Source organism: Adiantum capillus-veneris, chromosome 3 (genome assembly GCF_014529385.1).
Source record: "Adiantum capillus-veneris isolate H3 chromosome 3, ASM1452938v2, whole genome shotgun sequence".
NCBI lineage: Eukaryota > Viridiplantae > Streptophyta > Polypodiopsida > Polypodiales > Pteridaceae > Adiantum > Adiantum capillus-veneris.
The window spans coordinates 115465268-115488547 of NC_140933.1; the positions used below are offsets into that span (position 1 = coordinate 115465268).

Below are 23280 nucleotides of genomic sequence, written 5' to 3' on the forward strand. Positions count from 1 at the left end.
TTTTGCGCACTTGATATTTTTTCTTTTCACTCTAATGTTTGCCTCAATAATCCCTTCCATATGAGCACATTGACAACCTGGCCATATGGCCAATTTTTGCATCGCAAAAGAAAACGACTACCTCTGTAATCTAGCAGTGGAGCTCTTTTTTCTTAAAAAATGTTTGCTTTTGCAAGTTAAGAGTGATAGTTTGTCACCTTCTACAGCTTTGTAGAGATTCTTTTTTGAGAAAATTACCAAAATACCCCCAATATTTTGTCATAAATTCTCAGTCAAAGGACAAAAACTTTGTTAGTAAAATGCCCTTCAAATTTTCCAAAATTCCCAAAATACCCCCGATTGTGAGATTAAATATTTTCAAAAATAAAAAAAATTATAGCTTTTCATAAGAAGATTGATTGTCTATCGATACAAGATGCTAAAAGTAAAATTTGAGTTCGTTATACAAGTTTCAGAGACAAATTGCTTCATTATCTCTAAACATAATTGTCTTTTATTGCAAGGTGATTTGTGATAAATTACGTTTTAAGCACCCAAAAGAGATCTCAATTGTTAAAATGGAATAAAGATTAGAAAATCTTGAACAATCCAACAAAAATAGATACAAGGGTATTTTGAGAATTTTTAAAATTTGAAGGGTATTTTGGGAATTTCCACAAATTAGAGGGGTATTTTAGTAATTTTGCCTTTTTTTTTTTCTCATGTGAAAAGAGTGAACATAAACAACCATGAGGGGTCCATTGGCAAAATCGAAAAAGATGAGACGTCCAGCAGCAAAAGGGGCAGCATTACACGATGTCATAAAAGGTTTTCAAAAGCTTTTTGACCACTTATGTTCAGCATTGATAGATAGATGATGTTGAGTGAGGTCAGATTTGCAATTGAGATTATCGCATCGTGTGCTCTATACTCTTGCTTTTTCAGGCACATCCTCATTTTCTGCCATTACTTGCTCTCTATATTTCAAAGAATTTCTTGACAAGAATGTTGCTGGGGTTTTAAGCATTGATAGCCTGAAGAAGTTAGCAGCATTTCTCTGTGAGTCCATGAGTTCTATACTCCCTGTATCCGGGCTTACCGATGATGTTGAACCACCTCCTCTCACATATCGGTAAGCCAGCTTACTTGCTGTCACTAAGTCCGTCTTTGCCCGCCGCAGCTGCATGCACACAAATCAACACAATTTCAGCATTGAGAATGTATGTATGAGCATGCGCGCACGCATACGTGTTAAACATGGGCATGCTAAGGTGAACATTTGAACATCAATGGCATGTGTTGCTATTGATCACAAAGCTGTACAGTTAAATACTGCCTATATTTAAAGGGATGACGGTACGATGGATTTTGCATATTTTTGTTTTGCGGTGTACTCCTTTCTCTATCGAAAATATACATTACCCGTTTTATAGTGGTCTCGGCAACCTCAACAGCGGCATCTCCAGCGTGTGCAAATCGATTCACCCACGCTACATGCATGAAATGACCAATTTAAGATCATCAAAAAATGTGAAAAAGATTAGAGTTCATGAAAAAACAGGAATACATATCTACTAACATAATATGGCGGAAGGGGGAGCCCTTTACACGTGTCGCAATCTGCGACATGAGGGAGAGAGGGGGAGAGAGAGAGACCGCCGAAGTCGGCCGGCCGTACTAGTAGTCTGTAATTTTTAAATTCTAAAGAAGGATACAGTAACATAATTGATTGTACTTGCTTTGCTACAACATAAGTTAGGCTTCAGATGAGTACTCTAAGCAACAAATCAAGAGGGCTTCTGTTGCCTGTTATTTTCAAGTTCCAAAACCATTTGAAGGGGTTTAGCCAATAATCATTCTATACATTTATTTGATGATCAAGCAGCAGCTTTAAAAAAGCAAACGTTTGAACAAAGAAGAGGATATGGTAAATGTTTACCCAACAACGACAAATGCGAACATGTGCAACAGCTTCGTTTTTGAAGTATTTGAAAGGAATGCCCAAGTCCATAATATGAGCTCAAGGTCCCTTACATATACTATCTACATGCAGCCAATGCAGAACCTCACAAAAAGTGGCATCTACAGAGACTCAAAAGTTTCACCTTCCTACAAATCCAATAAACATTGCAGCTTACTTGGAAGCACAACAAATGTGCAACAAGAGAATTGCACAAGGAAAAATCTTCTCAACTCGAAAACAAAATGACATATTTAGCCGAAAGCTTACCAGGAAATTTTTGTACTCCAAGCCGATCACAAAGTGCATCACAGAAATGATTACAATTTCTTGAGAGGAGATCATATGAGTAGCCTGGCCATTCTCTTCCCAGATCGAGCAGTATTTGCTTCACTCTGGAACGGCAAAGCGATGTTTTTCCAAGGGATATGCTCTCACGGTAAGAGTACATAGGATTAGTCTTTGCCGGACAGCTGAAAACTCCACTGCCTATTTCACAGTATCCAAAGGACCATTCTTCATTATCATAAACCTGCAGGAGCAAAGGATTAGAATATTGAGATCGTCAATATGCAAGAGTCTCTCAATGCATACTCATTTTGATTACATGCCTACATAAGGCCTTAGTAAGCATTGGACTCTTGGGAGCAACTGTGAACTGTTGGATCTAGCTTGTCGATTAGTGCCACATGGAATGTTAGATGATGGCAAACCTTCTTTTCTGCCTTTTTATTTTTGTAAGAGAGGCATAGCATTGTCTTTTGTATATGTAGGCTACTATGAGAGATAACTACGTTCATTTTCCTATTTCCATAAAGAGGGGCCTTCAATAATAGCAAGTCACATCCACATCATTCTCATCCTCGTAGGTCATTAACTTGGGGGCCACACACACTGTCCATCATCTTATGCAAGCCATTGTGAGTCTTTCTTGACTACTCACCTTGTTCGGGATAGACTCAGAGAATGAATGGCCTTGAAGTATCGTATTACTTCCCTCTTTAAAAGCCTCGAATTTCTTTTTAAAAATGGAATTTCACCTGGAGCAAGCAAATGTTAAGCGCCTATCAGCTAGAAGGCTATTGCATAAAGGAATTAGAAAAATACTTTGAGTTAGAAATTGGGGCTAGCCATGGCAATTTACCAAAGGCTGCACTGCAATCAACAGGTTATAAAGCGGAAGATGGTGGCTTTGCACGAATGTCAAGAGGAGCCAGTACATACAAGAGAGAATGCTAGCCCCCTTCATCCACAAGAGGATCCTTAGATACGCCTTTGCACTTGTGAGATATGCAGGTCCCTTGTGCCTTGCTTTTCCCAAGGTAATTAGCTGGCTAAGTTTTTGCTATCAACACAACCTAAATGTCCCTGCTTGCAAGTGCACATCAACAATAGAACTAACTTGCACTCTTTGTAGCCTGTCTATTTGAACAGTCATTAAACAGCATTGTCAAGCTTATTCAGGCTTATTGCTGTCAGAGCTATTCCATCAGAAATACTTGAGCCATAACAACTTTGGCTGCCAAAAGACGTCACTGTAGAAACTTGCTCCAATATGAGGGAAGACCTCAAATTGTTTGACTTCAACAAATTGCAAGATAACAGCTCATTACGATTGTTGGGACTACTAGATCTTTCAGCAAAGAAAGGTGCATTCCACCAACAACGAGAGACTGAAACAATGCTAGCTGAATGGAAAAGACATTACAAGATTGACCTAGAAAGGCTTATCTAAGGCTGAATGGTCCTGAGGATACAAAATGACAAATTCACAAACAAATGGCTATTATCTTGGAAGCACAAAGACGATTGATGTCCGTGTACGACATGAGCATGTAAAGCCAATGTTAAGAGAGCTGAAAACTGTTTATCATCTGGTGGTAAATTGCCCAGAGAGACATGGAGACTTCATTGCCTCCAGCATAAAAACTCTTTTGCCAAGCACATGAAAGAAGAGTTCTAAAACCCTACAAAGCTCTGTATCATCAGACAGCATAATAAACCTAAATCCCAGATACCGCTGCTTCAGGCAGAAAACCTTTAGACTTGTGGCATTGCTAGCACCTTGCTAAAACCTTTTCAGAGAGAGAGAGAGAGAGAGAGAGAGAGAGAGATGCACCTCAACAGCGCTGTGGAAGATGCCTCCAAGCCCCATGCCGTCTCGAAGCAGCCTATTCAACTGCACAATGGCGCTGTTAGTCTTCGCCGACCCGCTGTTGGTGACATCGTAGACATGAAGAACCACCTCTGTCATTTTTCCTACACATAAAAATACACGGTCGCAGAGGCTTCTGCGCGGGCTATGGCGATGAAGCTTTTTCTTCCCGTAATTTCTGCTCGCTCTCTGGCTTGCTTGGAAATCTGTTTCACTTGTTTCGTGAAGCGCGCGCTCTTTAAACTTTACAGCCTTTTGGCAAGCCTCCGACTCGCGGAAAAGAAAAGTAGTGAGCTTTGCACATAAGCCATGAGTGTTTTTTCACAAGGTTTTAGTGGGCACACCATAAAAACAATGTCAATTGTGGACGCGCACACACACACAACACTTGTTGGAACTTTGAAACAAGCCACCTTTCATGATGACACCCATACACCTAGGCTCTAACGTATTTCCAAGGCCCACCCATTCTCCCCCCTTAACAACACGAGCTCACGCGACCCGCCGAACGCGATCCGCTTTCGGCGGGTCTTGTTCGCTCTTACCAAGGGATCATTCTTATACAATTTTTCAAGCTCAAAATGTGAGTATGTGTGTACTTACCTAAGTGTGTATATAAATATATCTGTGTGTGTGTGTGTGTGTCTGTCTGTCCTTAAATATTTCCATAGTACACACATCACATTCTCTCTATCTCTCCGTTGCTAGCATCCCTCACCACACTACCCTCCCTCCCTCCCTCTCTCTCTCTCTCTCTCACATAGAGAGAGAGAGAGAGAGAGAAACTATGGAAGATCAAAGTAATGAAGTATCTTTGATATCGTTTAGAGTGGTGGTGTGTGAAGAAGAGTTACATTTGAGCCACCCCACAACCCCTCTCTCTCTCACTTTAACATGGACATGGTAAATCAAAAAGTATACCAAGATCCACTTGCAAAAAATAGAACTCAATGAAGTCATCTTCAAATAATTCATGTACTCTACAACATCTTGCACTATAACATCATCATCTACTTAATTGAACCACAATTAATAGTTTTTTCTCAAACCATAATTAAAATCAAGCAAAGAGTTTGTTTGTTGAGAGGGAGAGGGAGAGTGAGAGAGGAGTACATTCTAAGAAATGCCTCAAGCTACATAAATTCCAACACTCAATGGATGTCAAGCTACATAAGTGACCATCACCATCAATAAATTAAGGTCCTGGAATTAGCATCACTTGGTCTCCGCACTATCCACGGTCCAATGCAACGCACACTTTGCCCAAGGGGTCGAGGAGGGCGACCCAACATATACATCTCTATCCTCCAACCGGGACAACTGTCACCATATGAATATCGCGTATTAAGTGGGAGTTGGCTCCCACCTTCTGAATACTTACATAGGCATGGCCATTATCATGGTCAATATTAACTTTAATGTGATAATATCCTTGCAAGCCATCAATATGATGGTAAGCACCCAGCAAAATATACCGTCATTAATATTGGTTCCTATTTACAAAAACATACTCAATGCTAAATCATAAACTACATAACGAAAAAATAAAAATCATTTTCAATAAGTCTCATTTTTCTATATCAAACAACTTCAAATTTGCGCCTCAGAGATTAAGGATGTAGTTGGTGAAAGTCGAGATGCCACATGCAAGTGACACCTTCACAATCTCCTTCCACTGCTCTTTGCCCGCCAAGAAGGCGATGGTCAGTGTGCGATAGGCAACAAACCCAAATCCACCTCAAAGATCACGGATGTAGTTGAAGAAAGCCGAGTTTCCCCATGCACGTGACATCTTCACAATCTCCTTCCGCTTCTCTTTGCCCGCCCACTATAAGAGGAGTAATCCACAAACGCTAATATTGCCACCAAAAAACAAAGGAAAATAGAAAGAGAACATATTGTGTACGCGGCAATACCATCGGCTAAAAGTGCGGTAGTGGTTTCCAAGAAATAATCGCGGTAATAGTGGTGGGAATATACCTTCAGCTATTATCGTGATGCTTGCCATTGCTATTACCGTATTTATTACCGCTAAGCACCTATTCAAAAATAAAGATGCTCATTTGGGCCACCCAAAATTGGGTGGCCAAATGAGCACCTTTATTTTTTACGTGCATAAAACAATGAAACATCAATTGTTTTTTTAAAAGAGTATATAGAAAAAACAAAAAATTGAATTTGAATTTACTTTACCTTAATAATTTAATGTGCAGAAGATCAATTATTTAAAAAAGTTACAAATAAAATGAAAATAGTTGTATATACATTGTGCCACATTGGGACTTTATGAAAGTTTGGACGCATATTTTTTTATCTAATCCTCCTCATCCACACAGGCACGTACATTTGATCACCTTGACTCTACATAAACCCAAACCAAATTAAATAAATATCAACAGCTCAAAACAATTGATACAAAATTATTTGTTTAAACTTACCGCTTGTAGTGATCCAACCGTTGCATGTCGAATTGCTCGCAAGAGATGTGGTTGTTCTCAAACAAGCATCGCCAAGTATCAAATTCTCTATGCCGCTCCCAAAACTTGACCAAATCTCTAGTTGGTCGACGTCTAACAGTGATAGTTTCCTAAGTTAGCAATAACAATAACAAATCATCAACTATAATCTGTATAATCACGGAGTAGGCCGTGCCAATTTTGGTTTCATTTGTATTAAAGCGAATCTTGGGAGATGCCCTCAAGTTTTGAAATGAAAAGTGAGGACTCAGGAGCACACACATCGAGGGGAGGGAAAAAGGTCGATGCCAGGTGTGTGGAAAAACGCACAAAGAGGGAGATCATTTTTTGTTCTCGCAGCTAAGGAGGGAAAAGTGCACACGGCATGTCGGTGGAGGGAGACGCGGGGGGCGAGAGAGAGAGAGAGAGAGAGAGAGAGAGAGAGAGAGAGAGAGAGAGAGAGATTTTGATAATTGCAGTGTCCCATGCTCATTTGCAGACGAGGGCTCAAGCATGTGTAGGTGAAGAGCCTTGGCAAGCTAAACTGCAATGTCGCAGGTCATGGTGAGTATGAGATGGACCGAGTAGGTGGCACGAGCAATGAGCAGCCTGGGAATTTTTTTGCCAAAATTTTTTGTCATTGCGAGTTGAAGACAGAGAGTGGCCCTGGTTTGATGCATTGCTTCAAGCCTGTAAGCCGGTACAAGCTGGTGGGAGTGAACGGATGGAGGGAGACAGATAAAGGTGGGGGTCATCTAGTACATGTATAGCCATCACGAGAGGGGCAGAGGTTCGGAGGAGGGCTTGCAAGAGATAGAAAGAGTGGGAGGGTGTCATGCACGTGCATCATCCTGCTGCAGTGAGAGAGGGAGATTGCCAGCGATGGGAGTAGCCTTGCATAAGCTCTTCATTGGGAGCAGTTCGTTCAAGCAAAATGGAGGTCAAAGCTACGATGGCAAGGGGGACTAAGCCGCAAGCGATGCTCTCTTTCTTCTCCCTCTTCTGTCCGTGCCCTAAGGCGTTGCAAGAGCAACCTCGTCGGTGGTGTGGTGAAGCGAAGCTATCACGACACCTAACATTGGTGAAGGGAACAACAGAGGGCGAGTGCAGGAGAGAAAGAGAGCGAGACAGAACTGCTTTGTCTGAAGGGTGAGCATCGAAAGGGAGACAAAGCCGTAGAGAGAGAGAGAGAGAGAGAGAGAGAGAGACTATCTGTCTGAGGGCGAGGGGGTATTTGCAGAGGCGGGCATGGCGAGGAACGGGGCAGGGGCAGCGCCCTTATTTTTCTTTAGAATTCACAAATTCCAGGCAAATCTACGAATCTTGGAAACTAATTAATAGCTTTTATGAAAGTAGACCCAGTAGTCTCCCCAATCTAACATATTTAGGTTGTAATTTAATCAATCTTACATATTTGTCATTCCATGCTTCTTTGCCTCCCGAGCCATAGTGCGTGGGAGTTTGTCTGGTGCGAGCTTCGCGTTGTTGTTTGTAGGATGAGCCCATTGCAGCTTGATCCCTCTTTTCTTGCATTGCCTACTCCCACACTGCATCTGCCATGTGGCCAGTGTGATAGCTCCTGTCTAGATCTCTAACCTGGTTGGCCATTGCACGTTGTACACTGGACTGCTTGTTTTTCAAAAAAGTTCTTATGTAGCCCTCCAACAACTGTTGTGAAAAACATTGATTGGGGGCATTTGGAAATCTAGCATGTAGCGTGTCCTCAATGTAGCATGCATGATTAGGCAGTTGGTCTCTAAAATTTACAAAATAATTCTTATACGTTGAATGTATAAGAATTTGGAGATGGCGTCAATACGCCCTGCCCTGTTCTGTATCGAAGTCCAGCTCCTTGCCATATTTTACCTTGTAGTAGCGCCCATGCGTTTTTGGCACAGGTGCGTCGGTATCCTCGTCCTCTGTGTCAGGGGTGGCACGCTCTGAAATAGGGGACTCCATTCCCCACCACTACCAAAACAAGCAAAGTCACAAGATCCCCCACGCTTCGTCTCTCTCAGTGCTCACTGCCTTGAGACGATCGTCGACGTGCGCCGCTAGAAGAAGTACGTCCACGGTGTTCTGGCAAATCAAGAGTGGAATGGAGTGGCATGGAACCCTGTGATGCCATGGGAGTGGGACTCTACGATGCCATGGGAGTGGGACCCTGCAATGGAAGGGGAGTAGGACGATAAGAAGGGGCCATAGACTGAGGTTCCGTCGGTGTGATGCTCTGGATGTAAGGAGTCCCTCCTTGACTCCCCCATGGTGTGGACTGTGGAGAAAGACCGTAGGTCGCAAGCTGCTGCGGAATGTAGCGGCCAAAAAATCCCTCCATCAAACAGAGGTACTGATCTCGTAAAGAGATAGCCCGATGTAGGTCTAGATCTATGACCGTTGGAGAAACCTATTAGAGTAGGTGTAGGATGGCCATGCCTGCAAATTAACAAAAATAAGCCTATATCACTCATGGTTTAGGGTTAACTAGCCACAAATAATCTTTATTTCTTTGCTTGTTCTCACCGCCTCAAGACTCACGTCCACTAAAGGCGATGTCCACCCCGGGTGGGAGCCCACTTGGGATGTGAACCAACCAAAAGAAGAGTCAGATGGCTGCTCCCCACCAGGTGGTCTCTCGTCTGACATCTACATTACAAAGAGCAATATGAGATTTAGCTTTCTCTCCCTACTCACTCATCTATATATATGTACACAAGTATATATGCACATAAGCACGTAGATACATATACATACTAGTAGATCTAAGTAGGGGGTAGAAGTGCCAAAGATCAAGTGACACCTCTTTAGATATCATCACAGTCGCAACCGTGGTAAAACCAAAGGTATGTTGTGGTAATTCATGCATGAGTGGATCAATGACCGCAATGCCACGATTAAAAAAGGACTATACCCAAGTGGAAGCGTCTAACCTTCGGGTGTTATGCTTTCGCACTTAGTTCCTACATACATGCAAAAACAAATATATATGTACACACAAATATATATACGATTACATAAATGTAGTCATCGTTTTGAGTAGAGATAAAGAGCTATGGTTGTAAATGTAGCCATCGTTTTGTGTTGTGCGTAGTGAGAGAGTGCTCCTACTTCTATAGAGTGCTTTGAAGAAGAGCTTCTTTGTCATTAAATATTTAATATCTAACCAACCCAAATGATTCTCATATTAAAGTGATCATTTAATATGGGATAGTAAACAGGAACAAGGGTTCGAATATAGACATGTGCTTACGGATCTATCTCAACACGGGGCCAATGGTAAAGGGTCCCAAATGAGAGATGGTCTTTCAAAGAGCAAGGTTAACTAATGAAGCTTAAAAGACCTTAGGGTTAGCTTCATTAAAGACCTCCAATGGTCAGTGTTCAATGTCCTTTGACCTTAAGCAAACTAGGATTGAGCTTGAGGTGAGAACCCGACCTAAACTTAAGCAAGCTAGGGATGTGCTTGAGGTGGGAACCTTAAGCAAGCTAGGGTTGTGCTTGAGGTGGGAACCCGACATAACCTTAAGCAAGCTAGGGTTGTGCTTGAGGTGGGAACTCGACCTAAACTTAAGCAAACTAGGGTTGTGCTTGAGGGGGGAACTCCACCTAAGATGCTTGTCATGCTTAATGACTAAGGTACTTGAGGTACTTGTCACATTTAATGAGGAAGTTTCTTGAGAAGCTTCCTATGCATGGGAGGTAAGGTGCTTGAGTCAAAAAGAGAACCTACATACTTAATGAGAAAGTTTCTTGAGAAACTTCCTATGCATAAAAATCTCAAAGTTAGGAAAATTCTAAAAGAGCACATGGAGCTCGCCACGAGGCGTCGCAATCGGCCATTGCAAGTAGTAGCTCGTCACAGCTTGTCACAAGCCGTCGCAATCGGCCATAGCAAGCAGCAGCTCGTAATCAGCAATCGTTGATCGCAATCGCAGTGCAACACATTCATCGGCTTGTCTCACAGGCTCGTAATCAGCAGTAGCTCGTAATCAGATGTTTCAATTGATCGCAATTGCTACTCGACACAACTCGCCACAAGCCGTCGCAATTGGCCATCGCAAGCAGCAGCTCATCACGAGCTGTCGCAATCAGCAATTGCAAGCAGCAGCTCGTAATCAGCAATCGTTGATCGCAACCGCAGTGCAATATATTCACCGGCCCGTCACAGGCTCGTAATCAGTAGTTAGCTCGTAATCAGATGTTTCAATTCAATTTGAGCAATCGTTGATGGCAATCGCACTGCAACAAATTCACCAACTTCTCACAAGATGTTGCAATCAGTAGTTCTAGCAAGTTCTCTCATGGTCATGGTTATTTTAATTTTTGGTGTTGCCTCGAATTTTGATTCTTTTGATTCTTCTATGGTAGCCTTCAAATGGGATTCCTCTTGTAATCTTGTAGTTAGATGTTTCAATTGATCATAATTGCTGCTCGACACAACTCGCCACAAGCCATCACAATTGGCCATCGCAAGCAGCAGCTCGTCACAAGCTGTCGCAATCGGCAATTGCAAGTAGCAACTCGTAATACAGCAATCGTTGATCGCAACCGCAGAGCAACACATTCACCGGCTCGTCACAGGCTTGTAATCAGTAGTAGCTCGTATCAGATGTTTCAATTCAATTCGAGCAATCGTTGATCGCAATCGAACTGCAACACATTCACCTGCTCGTCACAAGCTGTCACAATCAGTAGTTCTAGCAAGTTCTCTCATAGTCATGGTTACTTTAATTTTTGGTGTTGCCTCGAGTTTCGGTTCTTTTGATTCTTCTATGGTAGCCTTCAAATGGGATTCCTCTTGTAATCTTGTAGTTAGACATGATCCAGTTGAGAGAATGTATGAAAAAGACGAAGAGAAAATGACAAGAGGGAGCAAATATCGAGAAGATCGTAGCCACAGGGACAGTGAACCATTGTGGGCCTGAGAGTTCTTGTTAGGTACAGCGGAAGTGAATGTTGAACTTTGCTCAAGACGAGTGCTCCGAATTGTGCTCAAGGTTTCTTTTTCTTACCGAAGCGAGAGCCTTCCGTTCCTTTAGTGAGAGAGTGCAAGTGGTCACAAACAAAGTGGATAAACACTGTGAATGAAGGTGCTCGTACGACACCAAAATGTTGTCAAACCCTCCTCCGAAGGCCCCACTCTCTATGGCGAGAGCGGTCTACTATTGATTGCACAAATCTCTACGATGCAATGGACTTGCCGACGATGTCGACGACGATGAGGATGACGACGAGACGGGCTGAAAATTGAAAACGCTAATGGCTGAAATCTGCAAATCTTTATCTGTTGATTCTGACTCTATGTCGGTGACGACGATGCGACGATGATGCGCTGAAAATTCAGATGCTGAAATCTGCGTTTTCCTCGCTGAATCTGCAAACTTTGGTGGATCTGACCGTGCAGCGAGGATCTGCTACGAGGAGGTGAGATCTGCGAAGTTTGGGGCTTCTACTGCGGGATTTGACTGCTAAAAACTGAAAACGCTGATGCTAATGATGTGTAAAACACTGTGGGGCTCTGCTGATCCAAAAACGCTAGGGCTGATCTGGAGTCTTCTGCAAAAACTCTAGTGATCTGTTGTGTCTGCTGCCGCCAGGCTGCTGCAAATGTAAAACGCTAGGAGATCTGCAAAGCTGAAAACGCTGGCTTGTTCTTTGGCTTAAAATGCTATATTATCGCCGGAGGGCGGGGGGGGAAGGGGGGGTCTTGTTGAGAAGGTGCACTGTTGGATGTTAGGTCCCTGCTGCCTCTTCTACCAGAAAGTGCTAGCGCTAGGGTTTCTTATATACTGGCTTGCTAAATTACCCTACCCAGTTTCCCAACAAAAGTCACCTAAAAATAATAGGTGAAAATTGGCTAAAATAGGTCTATGCACTGTAAAATGCTCTTGATGGGTTCTGATGGGAATCTGATGATCACGCTGTGTGCAACTAGAGGATACACATCTACTCTAAGTGTCTCGATATGCACGGTCTGCGAGCAGACTCACAAACAGAACACTTCCTAAGCTAACTGAACTGAACCCCTGTCATGAAGTAGCTTGTCCACGTACACATAGGGTTAGATGTGCATGTAACAGTTCTTGAGGGCATTCCACTTACGGTGACACTCAGACTAGCTTATTCCTAAACTTTGGTTTCCTTACGCAAGACCTTCACATGGGCTTGACAATTCATGATGAAATTGCTAGTCACGGGCCGGAATGTCATGCTTAATGGTGTTTTGATCAATGTCATTACTGCAAGCTATTCTTCATCTCCTAGCTGGGCTTCGTGTTGCTCCAAGGCTTCGTGTATCCTCATCTTGCTTACATGGACCGCCTATGGATAGGCGTCGGATTTAGGTAGCCTAGGAAGTGTTCTGGCACCCTTGTGATCCTGTCTCCAGGCCGTGCATGTCCAGGCACTTAGAGTAGTTGCATACTCTCTAATTACAGAAGCATTAGAACCCGGCATGATCTCATTTTTCCACTCAGTTGCATGTAGAGCACTTAAATGGTAGACTTTTAATAAGTGATTTATTTATTAATAAATGTAAGGTCGTGGGGCTCTCCCAGATATTGCTCGACCCAGCATGCTGCCACCTATATAAGGAAAGCCAACGCTTGCAGTTTTGGCAGAAGACAGCAGATGCTCAAGTGCACAAGTCAAGACGTGCAGCAGCAGAGCCTCTCTAGCGTTTTCTCAGCAGCTTAGCCAGCGTTTTTGGAGACATCCATTAGCGATTGTAGGTCAGCCCAAGCCAATGACGTTTTTGCAGATCCCAGTCAGAGCACCAATGTTTTGCAGATTTCAGTCCAAATCTTCCAGCATTAGTGTTTTCAGCCCTTAGCGTCGTTAGATCCGACCCGATCTAGTAGCAGATCCTTGTTGCAAGTGCCATTCTGTTGCAAATCTGCGAGTAGACAGTTTTTAGCCAGATCAGCCAGCGTTTTTGCATTCAGCCCTTGCTCGACTCAGCGGTTGTAGATCAGCCCCGTAGCGGTGTGACATTATAGATCCTTAGCAGATAGCCTAGTGTTTTCAGTTTTCAGCCTTGACGCCGTCATCGTTGACATCGTCATCATCATCGTCATCGCAGATCCCGGACTTGACGATGACGACATCGTGGTTGTCGTCACAGTCTTCATCGTCGTTGTCGACATAGTCATCATCGGTACCACAACATCTAGAAGCATTGTACCATACTGTGTGCAATCTAAAGCAAACACCTCTCTAGCATTAGAGAGGGAGGCCTTTGGAGGGGGGTTTGGGACCCCATCTGGTGTCATCTCTTCTCTATCTCTCTCTCTCTAGCACTCTCTTGCGCACTAACTCACAGTTTGCATTCCACTCTCGTGTTTTGGTCACTGCACATTCTCTCATTAAGTCAAGGAAGGCTCTCCCTTCCCGTCAATAAAAGGAATCTTGAGCACCCATTGATCCCTCATCCTGAGCCATATACCATCATTCTCTTCCAATGCACATTACATTGGTATCAGAGCTCAGCTCTTTGGCAATGTTCGGTATCATCACTTAAGAAAAGAACCACAGGATTTTAATTTTTTGCTTGTTGTGGTTGCACGTAACCCAAGACCACTTGGGCATGTCGATCCCTAATCTGTGTTTTTGATGAGTGGCAGGTAACCCAAGAAAGAAGGGCTTGTCCAGCCTCCCCTCGTTCCTTTTTCCACTCATTGAGAGCAAACCTCGCACTTAGCGACAGGCCAATCGACGTGAGGTGGAAACAAGCAACCTTGGTGTGAGCGTAAGGCCGCCAAGGGGTGCACTCGCAGGAAGGAGTTGAGCTTGGGTAAGAGCAAAGCCTTCTTACACGCAGATTGAAAGCCAAGAACCCAAGAAAACCAAGAACTCAGTGCATGGTCATCACCCGAAGCGGAATGGATACTTTGAGTGAAGGTGATGAGAGTGGAGTTGGAGAAGAGGAAGTTTCTATCCTGGTGGATCTCATCAATCTCCTCCATGGTCAGTAGTCTGACCGGGCGTCGTGCATGTCGGGCCAGGGTGATCGGAATCCTCTGATCTAACTTTCGTCGATGATCTGTAGTCCTTCTCAACCGTGGGCGTCTGGATTTCCCTAGCTCGGTCGCTCGATCAATCAGCGTGCCTCTGGTGTGAGGAGAATGTGAGCTTTGCTGTGGTGGTTGCTCCTGTGGCTGCCCACACACACACACACACACACACACACACACACACACACACACACACACACACACACACACACACACAGAGAGAGAGAGAGAGAGAGAGAGAGAGAGAAATGAAATGATATATTAACGTCTTCAAAAGGCCAAAATGACCTATGAGACCATCAGATACAAAGTGGTGAATCTAATACAATGTCTGAAGTACAGGTACAAAAAATACTGAAAGTAAAAATGAAAATTGAAAATGAAGTGTGAAATCTGAAATCTGAAATCTGAAAATGTAGAATAGGCCCTCAATGACAATCTGGGTGTCGTGCTAGAATGCCTCTGATCCTCTGCTGGAGTCTTCGTCGATGTAGTGTGCTCCTGTGTCTCGGTCGTGGTCGTCTCGATCTCCCGAGCTCAATCGCCCTGTCAATGAGGGTGCCTTTCGTATGAATGCAGGTACAACCCTGTGCTGGTGGTTGGTCTCTTGGCTCCCTCGATCCAAAGAAGTCTGTGATCTGTCTCTGTGACTGTCGTACTCCATGTCTCTTTAGCAAACTATCTCTATGTCGGTGTAGCTCGAGTAGATATAAGCCAAGGCATCTCTGATCCTGATACCTCATGGCTCTATCTAGGGGTCCAAAACCCTCCCTGAATAAGCAATGGAAGCGCCCTCGTATCTCATAATACACAGTGCAGTGGCATATGTAGTGTAGCTCTGTCTCTGGCTCTCTACCGCATAGTTGGCATATCCTAGACTCCGGTGGTATCCCTCCGAATCTACCCGTCTCAATCTCCAGCTGGTGTGAGGATGTGCGAATTTGACCAATAGCACATCACAGACCATGAGACAAATGAGTGTCCATGTAGCTCGGACGAGTCACAAACCCATCTTCCGAAAGTTGGAGAAGATGCTCTTTGTAGAAAGCCATCTTCGTGCCCAACTCCTGCATCGGCTCTACCCATGTCCTCCTGATGTCCAATTGTATAAGATCCTAACGAATGAGTCTAGTGATCTCCGTCCGTGTGACTGGCAAGGAGGGTGCATCGAGGGAGTACTGAAAGAGAGGCAATCTATCCATGCTGAGACCATGCCTCTGAAACCATGAGGTCATCTGTGCATACCACATGATGCATCTCCCTACATCGCTAACTGTCTAGAAGACTCAAGAGCCAGTCTAGTATATCTGCCTCTATGTGTATCCCATAGACTGTGCATAAAGGACACTGATCTAGTAAGAGCCTCAATCTCTATAGGAGGGGCGGCTACCTCCGCTCGAATAATCGCATGTGGTACGGAGGCCTTGGCTCTAATCATCCGGGATATCATAAATACAAAGGGTCTCTCCATGTTCCTCCAACTGTCATGATTCACAGATGGTCCCCAAACTTGGACCCCATAAAGCATAGCTCAAGCAACCAAAGTATCAAAGAGCCATAGTTTTGTTCGTGGTTCTTGAAACTGAACCTACGAACACATCCTCTCTAGCCCTCCCAATGCTGCATAGGCTCTGGATTGTCTAGTCTATGCTGCTCTCCTCAGGCTAAACCTCGGTCCCGTGAATACCACCCCCAGATATGTATATTCATCTGTGTACTCCACAGTGTCCTGGCCATATACGAGTGTAGGTGCCGATCTCTTGACCCATTGTTGTGTGGTGTTAAACACCATAACCTTGGTTTTACCAAGGTTCGCAGACAGTCCACTATCCTCTGCAAAGTTGTGCAATGCATCCAAATGTCTTTGCATGCCCTCCGGCAACTCTGACATCAACACAATATCATCAGCATAAAATAACAAAGGGATCCATGTCCCTGCCAGCTGAGCGCCTCTGTCACCCTCTCTGTCAATGTAGTCAGAGACCTCATCTACATACATACCAAAAAGTGTAGGGGACAAAGGACACCCCTGTTTCACTCCAATAGTGGAATGAACAATTTCAGAAATCCCCTCCAGAGTGCGTACCTGGCCAGTCCATTGAGCCGTATAAAGCCATGATCCCCCATATGATCTCTATGGGTACTCCCAACTTCAGTAGCCTGTGCATCAATCTGGCCCTCGGCACTGTGTCAAATACCTTGCGGAAGTCCACAAAGCAACAATACATCCGTCTCCCATGTGCCCGACCCTCCTCAATAATGGCTCTGAGTGTAAGAATATGGTCCAAAGTGGAGAAACCCCTCCTGAATCCAGCCTGTCCTGCTGCTCGTATGCCCTCATTTTCTGCCCATTTACTCAGTTGCTGTTCAAGAATGGATGCATACAACCGTGCCAATGTGTGCCCTATCATAATAGTACGGTAGTTCCCTGGCACCGTGGGGTCCCCTGCCTTGAATAGAGGTACAATAGTAGATAATCTCCAGGACTCGGGTAGTCCCTCACACATTAAACGTTTAAACAACCGCGCAAGAACCTCTGACAGTAAATCTCTAGCATGTATCAAGTGCTCTGCCACCAAACCATCATGATCATATGCTCTCCTAGTCCTCATCCTGTTAATGGCGTTCTTCACCATCTCAGTGGTAAAGAAGGTACTAGTGGCTGGACATGGCTCTAGAGGGTCTGGTAATGGTGGTTGCCCAGGTACTGTATATAATGATGCTGCATATTGACCCCAAATCTCCGGAGAGCTTATCACTGGAGGAGGTGAGTGCTCATGGAAGAGATGCCAGGCCTCACCTGAATCTCGGCTCAAAAAGAGCTGATACAAATCACATTCCATCTGGGCTAAAAAGGCCCGCTTCTTCCGTCGCACTAAACGCCGAAGGGCAATCCGAGACTGTCTATATGTAATGACTCCAAGCATAAGCTCGCCCTGAATCTGAACTCTCATCTCTTTGCACTCCTCATCATACCAACTATTCTGAGGCATGTTCCCAGAACGTCTTCTCTGATCTGGTTGAGTGTGTGGGTATGCCTCTGCTACTGCCCCATGCAAGATCTCCGTCAATAAAGTGGTGAGCTCCTCCACTGTATATACAGGCTCGGCTGCCCCCATCCGTCTGTAAATCTCTTCCACATAAACTGAATCCGTCTCTGGTGTAAAAGTATACCGTGTGTGTGCACTCCTCCGTGGTGTCTGAGAGACACTATACTGGAAAGAGACTAAAAAAGTCAGGCGAGCATGGTCCACTGCTACTCCAACAGGCCTCGGGCCGACACTGAGATTCTGAATATGAGAGATGAAGCTCGGTGAAGTCATTACATAGTCCACTGTACTGGCCCCATGTCTGTGTGGAAAGCATGTGAATCCCCGAGACGAAGGAAAAATCTCTAGACCATTAAGTATGGCCAAACCATGCGTAGTCGTCATCTCCATGAGATATCTCCCATACTCTGTGTGCTCTTTATGATGTGAGTGTTTGTCAAGTGCCATCTCCGATATATCCATCTCTCTAAGCATCTCCTCCGAGGTATCATAAAATACCGTTTGGGAGTTGGCCGTCCTGGCATTAAAGTCTCCCAAGAGAATGATATCTCCATCTCTAGAGAACTCCCATATGTCATCATCAAGTATAGAGAAAGGGGATTGCCCTCTAGGTGAGGTATAGATTGATGTCCTAGGGGGAAAGTAACATATAGCAATGTATAAGAATCTGTCTGTCTCAGCTCTCAGTCTCACCCACATGTATCTTGCCTGGTCATCTCTCCGGACAATCTGTAATAGCGGCTGCAACTCTTCCTTGAATAAGAGTGCTACCCCTCTTGAACGTCGAGTTCCATGCTGGGATCTAGCGTCTGGCCGACAAGCTATCTCCCATAAATAACCAGTCACACTTGGCATCAACTATCCAGATTTTTGATGTGTCTCTGAGTAAAAGACAATGTCTCTATCTCTGAAGCTATCTTCAAAGGCACCCACATCCAGTCTATATGATCCATTACAATTCCATGCCGCCATCCGGAGTGTGGTCCCATATGTCTCGCACCGTCATGCTGTGCGTTTTTCCAAAACCACTACTTTCCCTCCTCTGTAAAAGGCAATTTTTCCCTTCTCCCTTGCTGCCTTGATCTCTGGCATCAACTCTTGCATATGTGCTATTTGTGCTAAAGTAAGGTCATCCCCCATAAATATTCTAGTTTTCTTAAGGCTGGTCTCTTCTTCAGGAATTCCTTCCTTGTTTCCAAAGTCGGGAAACGCAAAATAAGTGCTTTCTCTTTGACGTTTCCCTTCTCATCCACTCCCTTCTTTCCTACTCTCCAAGCACCTGTGTGCATAGGTTCCGGGATGCCCATGCGCTGCAAGAGTTCCTTCACTTCGTCTTCTACATTTTCGGTGTCTTTGATACCAGTAATACGCACATGGAGGGCTCTAGTCCTCCTCTTCTGTTCCTCCTCAATGGTCATATTGATGATGGTAGAAGTCTGTGTGGCTTCTGGCATCCGGGCCTTCCCTTTCTTTGCACCTTTGATCCATTTTTCTACTTCATCAACTTTCTCCTGTGTTCAACAAGGCGCTCCGCCCATGAGGAAGCCTTTTTCGAGTTTTGTTGTTCTCCTTCGCGCAGAGTTTTCACCTGCTCCTTAATATCTTCGAGCTCCTTTAACATCGAGGGCTGATTTTCCCCTTCCGTTTTGGGCATAATTTTGCAAGCTGCAAGTTCCCCTTTAAGCTCTGCAATCACTACATCTTTTTCCTTCATGCATTTTTCCACATTGGTTTTCCAAGATTCAAAGCTTGTAATTGCCTCATCCAACTTTTTCTGCATAATACATTCCATTACATTCACTTCTGCATGCATTAGAGCGTGCATCTCCCCTTTCACAGATAGATACATCTCATCATGCCTACCAAGCATCGCTTTATCTAATTCTTTCCTCATATCTGCATACATAGAATTCTTATAACTATCTGCGTTTGCGTACATCTCTTTCCTGATGTCATCTCTCATAAAGCTGAGCTCAGATTTAATCATCACTTGAACCCTTTCCATCATTAAATCATCTTGGAAATCATCTTGGACTCTGACGGTTTTCCCTGCTCGCAGTGAGCTTGGCGAGAGTATACTATCTCTGTTCCTCAGCTTGAAATTCGCTTTCATTTTTTGTGGGGTGGTGAAGCCACTTGCATCACCATCCTCGACTGGTTGGTCCATCTATGAAAGAAGAACAAAGCGAGTACTGAGTCAAGGCCCTCACCAGCGGGGCGGACGCCCTGGTTGGCCTCGCCCTAGTCACAAGGTACTTGCCCTCGTCCTGGCTGACTCCTCGCCCTAGCCCTGGCAGGCTGGTCTCGTCCCGCCCTCCTGACACAGGACCAGCAGCTTGCCCAAGCCTAGCAGCTCGCTCTTGATCAGGTTCAGCAGCTCGCCCAGGACCCTCGTCCAGCAGAGAGAAAGCTCGCCCCCTCGTCCCTCGTCCAGCAAGTTGGCAACACGACTGCTCACCCTCGCCTCAGCTAGCTCGCCTTCGCCCGCGATCCTCGCCAAGAGCCTGCTCGCCCTCGCCCTGAGCCTGCTCGCTCTCGCCTCAGCCAGCTCGTCCCTCGACCAGTAGGTTGCCCTCGCCTCAGTCTGCTCGTCCCTCGTCCCACGTATGAGCCTGCTCGTCCCTCGTCCACAGCAGAGGTCGCCCTCGCCACAGTAGGTCGTCCTCGCCCTCGTCCACAGCAGAGGTCGCCCTCGCCCTCGTCCACAGAGGTTGCCCTCGTCCACGAGAGAGAGAGAGAGAGAGAGAGAGAGAGAGAGAGAGAGAGAGAATCCAAAGAGAGACAGCGCTAGCAGGGGCGTACCTTGACGATCTTGCCGTCTTAAAAAATATTGTCCAATTAAAAACTTCCAAGTGGTGCTTTGGCATGGCAAAGATTCAAATGGAGCTTATATGCTAACGAGGTAATCATCAAGGGAGCAGATGAGTCAGGTTTTGGCCTATGGTGCTTGGACGGTACTTGCTGGGTAGCTGCCTTTAACTGTTCGTTAATAATGTTGTCTCTCAAACAAAGATGATTTATCTCAAGATCAATTGTTAAGGGAGCAGATGAGTAAGCTTTAACTTATGGTGCCTGGGCTGTAATTGTTGGGTGGCTGCCTTTAACTGTTCAGTGATTATGTTTTTCTCTCAAACAAAGATAATTTATTTCTGTAACTATACATTGCCTGTCAAGAAGAATTGTTTGCCATGCTTGCATTATGCAAGAAAGGTTACAAGGCTTATTTTGCATTGCTGCTTGTTTCTACTGATGGAGGATGTTTTTCTTTTTTAGTTTTTTAGGAAAAGATCCATTGGTCTTGTTCGGCAAGCACATTTTTCTGCATGCTCATTCATATCTTGGGTTTGCTCTGTATGAAGGAAAACATATGTGTTGTCCAGCAGGTTGATCTACAAATCATTTTCTTTCAAAACAAATGATATTGTACATTCTGTTTTGTTCTTGAGCTCCTGCGTCACATAGGTGTCAACTGCCGATGGCTAGGTCCCTGTCGAACTTCATCTTCATCACCACCATCATCCCCATTGTAGGGAGAATGATGACGTTTTGAAGCGGCCCTCCCATATTTTTGCGAGTGCAGACTCTCCTTGCCAGGTCGGCAGCTGGTTGTCTAGATGCAACCACATTCAGATGTTCCAAGATGCATGGCAAGATCATATTGGCAGGCTTGATGAAAGGTTACAGAAGTTCATGCTACATGGTTCTCTAATGAAAAGAGATTCCCGCTTTGCAGGTTCGCCTGCAAGTAAAAAGTAACAACAAGAAAGAGAGCATGAGAGAGAGGAGTATTCCAATGTGTGTGGATAGGTACTGGAATGGAGGAATCGCAGCAGCTCCTTAAATGGTCTAGATGATTAATGACAATCACCATTCAATACAGCAGCTAGAGTTTCTCATTGGGAATGCAGCATGGTTCAAGAGGAGAAGCTAACTAAAGGATTTGTGTCAGAATTGGGCAAGCGGAGAGGAGCTGGCGGCTGGATACGTCTGATTTCTTAGCAAGATCAGCTGATTTCAGCTGGATGGCTGATTCAAAGCACCCATCTTCAGTGACAGTGCCAAATGCTACCAAAGTTGAACGGACTTATATGTCACATTCAGGAGATGCAAGCATGTCCTCCATCAGTACCCAGGAATCTTTGTTAGGATCCAGTAGGAAATTTGGATCAGTGGTGACTAACAGGAAAAAGAGCTTTAGTGATATGGATGTGAATCATGAGCAGAGATCTTTTAGCTCTTTTGATACAGCCTCCAGGTCATCGATGGACACAGACTGTCAGTCAATCACGGCAAATGCAACCAGTGTACATGAGTGGTAAAAAAGTCCCAGAATTGCAGCTTCCAGCAAGGAGCTTTGCAGCTGAGGAATTTTGTGATTCGTAAGGCTGTGAAACAGGCCGAGAAACCCCCGGGGGATTCACCATAGAAAACTTACCGCACCACGTAAGTGCAAGAGAGGGGTTTTTTTTTACAAGTTACATAAGCGTATAAGTTAGAGGCAGGCTCCTAATAATTTATCTCCCAAGCTTAAAAATAAGGGAGGGGGTATCATATTTATGGGGGTGAGAAGTGAAAAAAGTGAAAATGAGAGAAAGTTTTTGTGTTTCAAAATTATGGCTTCCCAAAAGAGTCTGCCCTTGAACTTGTGAGTTAACAGCTACAAAGATACATGCAAGGACTAACACTGCTTTGTATCAATTGCTTGTTTTGTGATTATAGTTCATTTGTTGAGGGATGAAAGCTGTAAAGAGTTTGTATAGATGCAAATTTACATGAAGAACCTAACAACTTTATAACCATGTTTTTTGAGTAATTTAGATGGGTCAAAATTGACAGTAGCTAGAGTGCAAGCTGAATAGACACATAGTTTGAAACTCAAACTAAGACACATTGATGGTACATCTAGTTATCAACAGAAGTGGTTCCTTAGTACAGTTCCAGTCTCTATGCTACACGCTCTTGCACTATTTTTACTCAGTTAAATCATGTGAGACCTAAATTTTATATGTAAGATAGGGTTATGATAGTTTTCTACATTGATTGTCGTATAAGCGTAGAAAGGGCGGTTCGTTTTCCCTAATATGAGTCGTATATAGGGGTTTTATCAAAGTTGTTCGCTCGCATGTGGCATCCCATTTTGTATAGAGAGTGAATCCCCCAGGGAGAAACCATGATTTCGTCATGTAGTGGGAAAGGGGATTGATTTTCACTCAACTCTTGGAACTGTGATGAATGCACATGTCAACAGTCACTCCCAACATTGAGATCATTATCTTCGTCTCATAGTTAAGAAGCCTAACCTGATCTCCTCAGGTAAAGATTCCAGTCCCCCTTTACAAAGGTCATTATATTCCTCTACATAAAAATAAATTTCTCTTAAGCATGACCTGGTGTTTATGACATCCCAAATCACTAGACTAAGAATTTGCTTCTGACATTAATGGCTAAAGCCCTTTCTTCTTTCCTTGGACCTAACCCTGAGCGAACGAACTTGGAGGATTGATGCTTACTCAGGTCTTGGAAGACTCCAGCGGTAGACTTGGTTGGGACGTCACAAGTGGCAAAAGGTGTTAAGTGCATAGAGGTGTCTACAGTCACTCCCAACATTGAGATCATTATCCTCGTCTCATAGTTAAGAGGAGCATCGTTAAGAAGCCCAACCTCATTTCCT

General features: G+C 44.3%; 1 protein-coding gene and 1 pseudogene across 1 annotated transcript; one reads left to right on the plus strand and one right to left on the minus strand.

Moving 5' to 3' along the window:
* Positions 1-550: 550 nt before the first annotated feature.
* Positions 551-4338, minus strand: LOC147461532 (deSI-like protein At4g17486). Its single transcript, XM_086501235.1, has 4 exons — positions 4059-4338; positions 2210-2471; positions 1402-1469; positions 551-1159 (listed from the first exon to the last, which is right to left on the minus strand). Exons 1-4 carry the CDS (start codon positions 4191-4193, stop codon positions 905-907), a joined length of 720 nt encoding a protein of 239 aa, XP_086357361.1. The 5' UTR covers positions 4194-4338; the 3' UTR covers positions 551-904.
* A 6614-nt stretch (positions 4339-10952) lies between these two features.
* LOC147461533 (uncharacterized) lies at positions 10953-22899 on the plus strand (annotated as a pseudogene).
* The last annotated feature ends 381 nt before the right edge of the window (positions 22900-23280 follow it).

Coding starts and splice junctions, on each gene's coding strand:
- LOC147461532 (XM_086501235.1), bottom strand. CDS start 4,193: ATGACAGAGGTGGTTCTTCATGTCTACGATGTCACCAACAGCGGGTCG. Junction 2,472..4,058: donor TCTTCCACAGCGCTGTTGAG/GTGCATCTCTCT, acceptor TTGCTCCTGCAG/GTTTATGATAATGAAGAATG. Junction 1,470..2,209: donor TGGAGTACAAAAATTTCCTG/GTAAGCTTTCGG, acceptor TCATGCATGTAG/CGTGGGTGAATCGATTTGCA.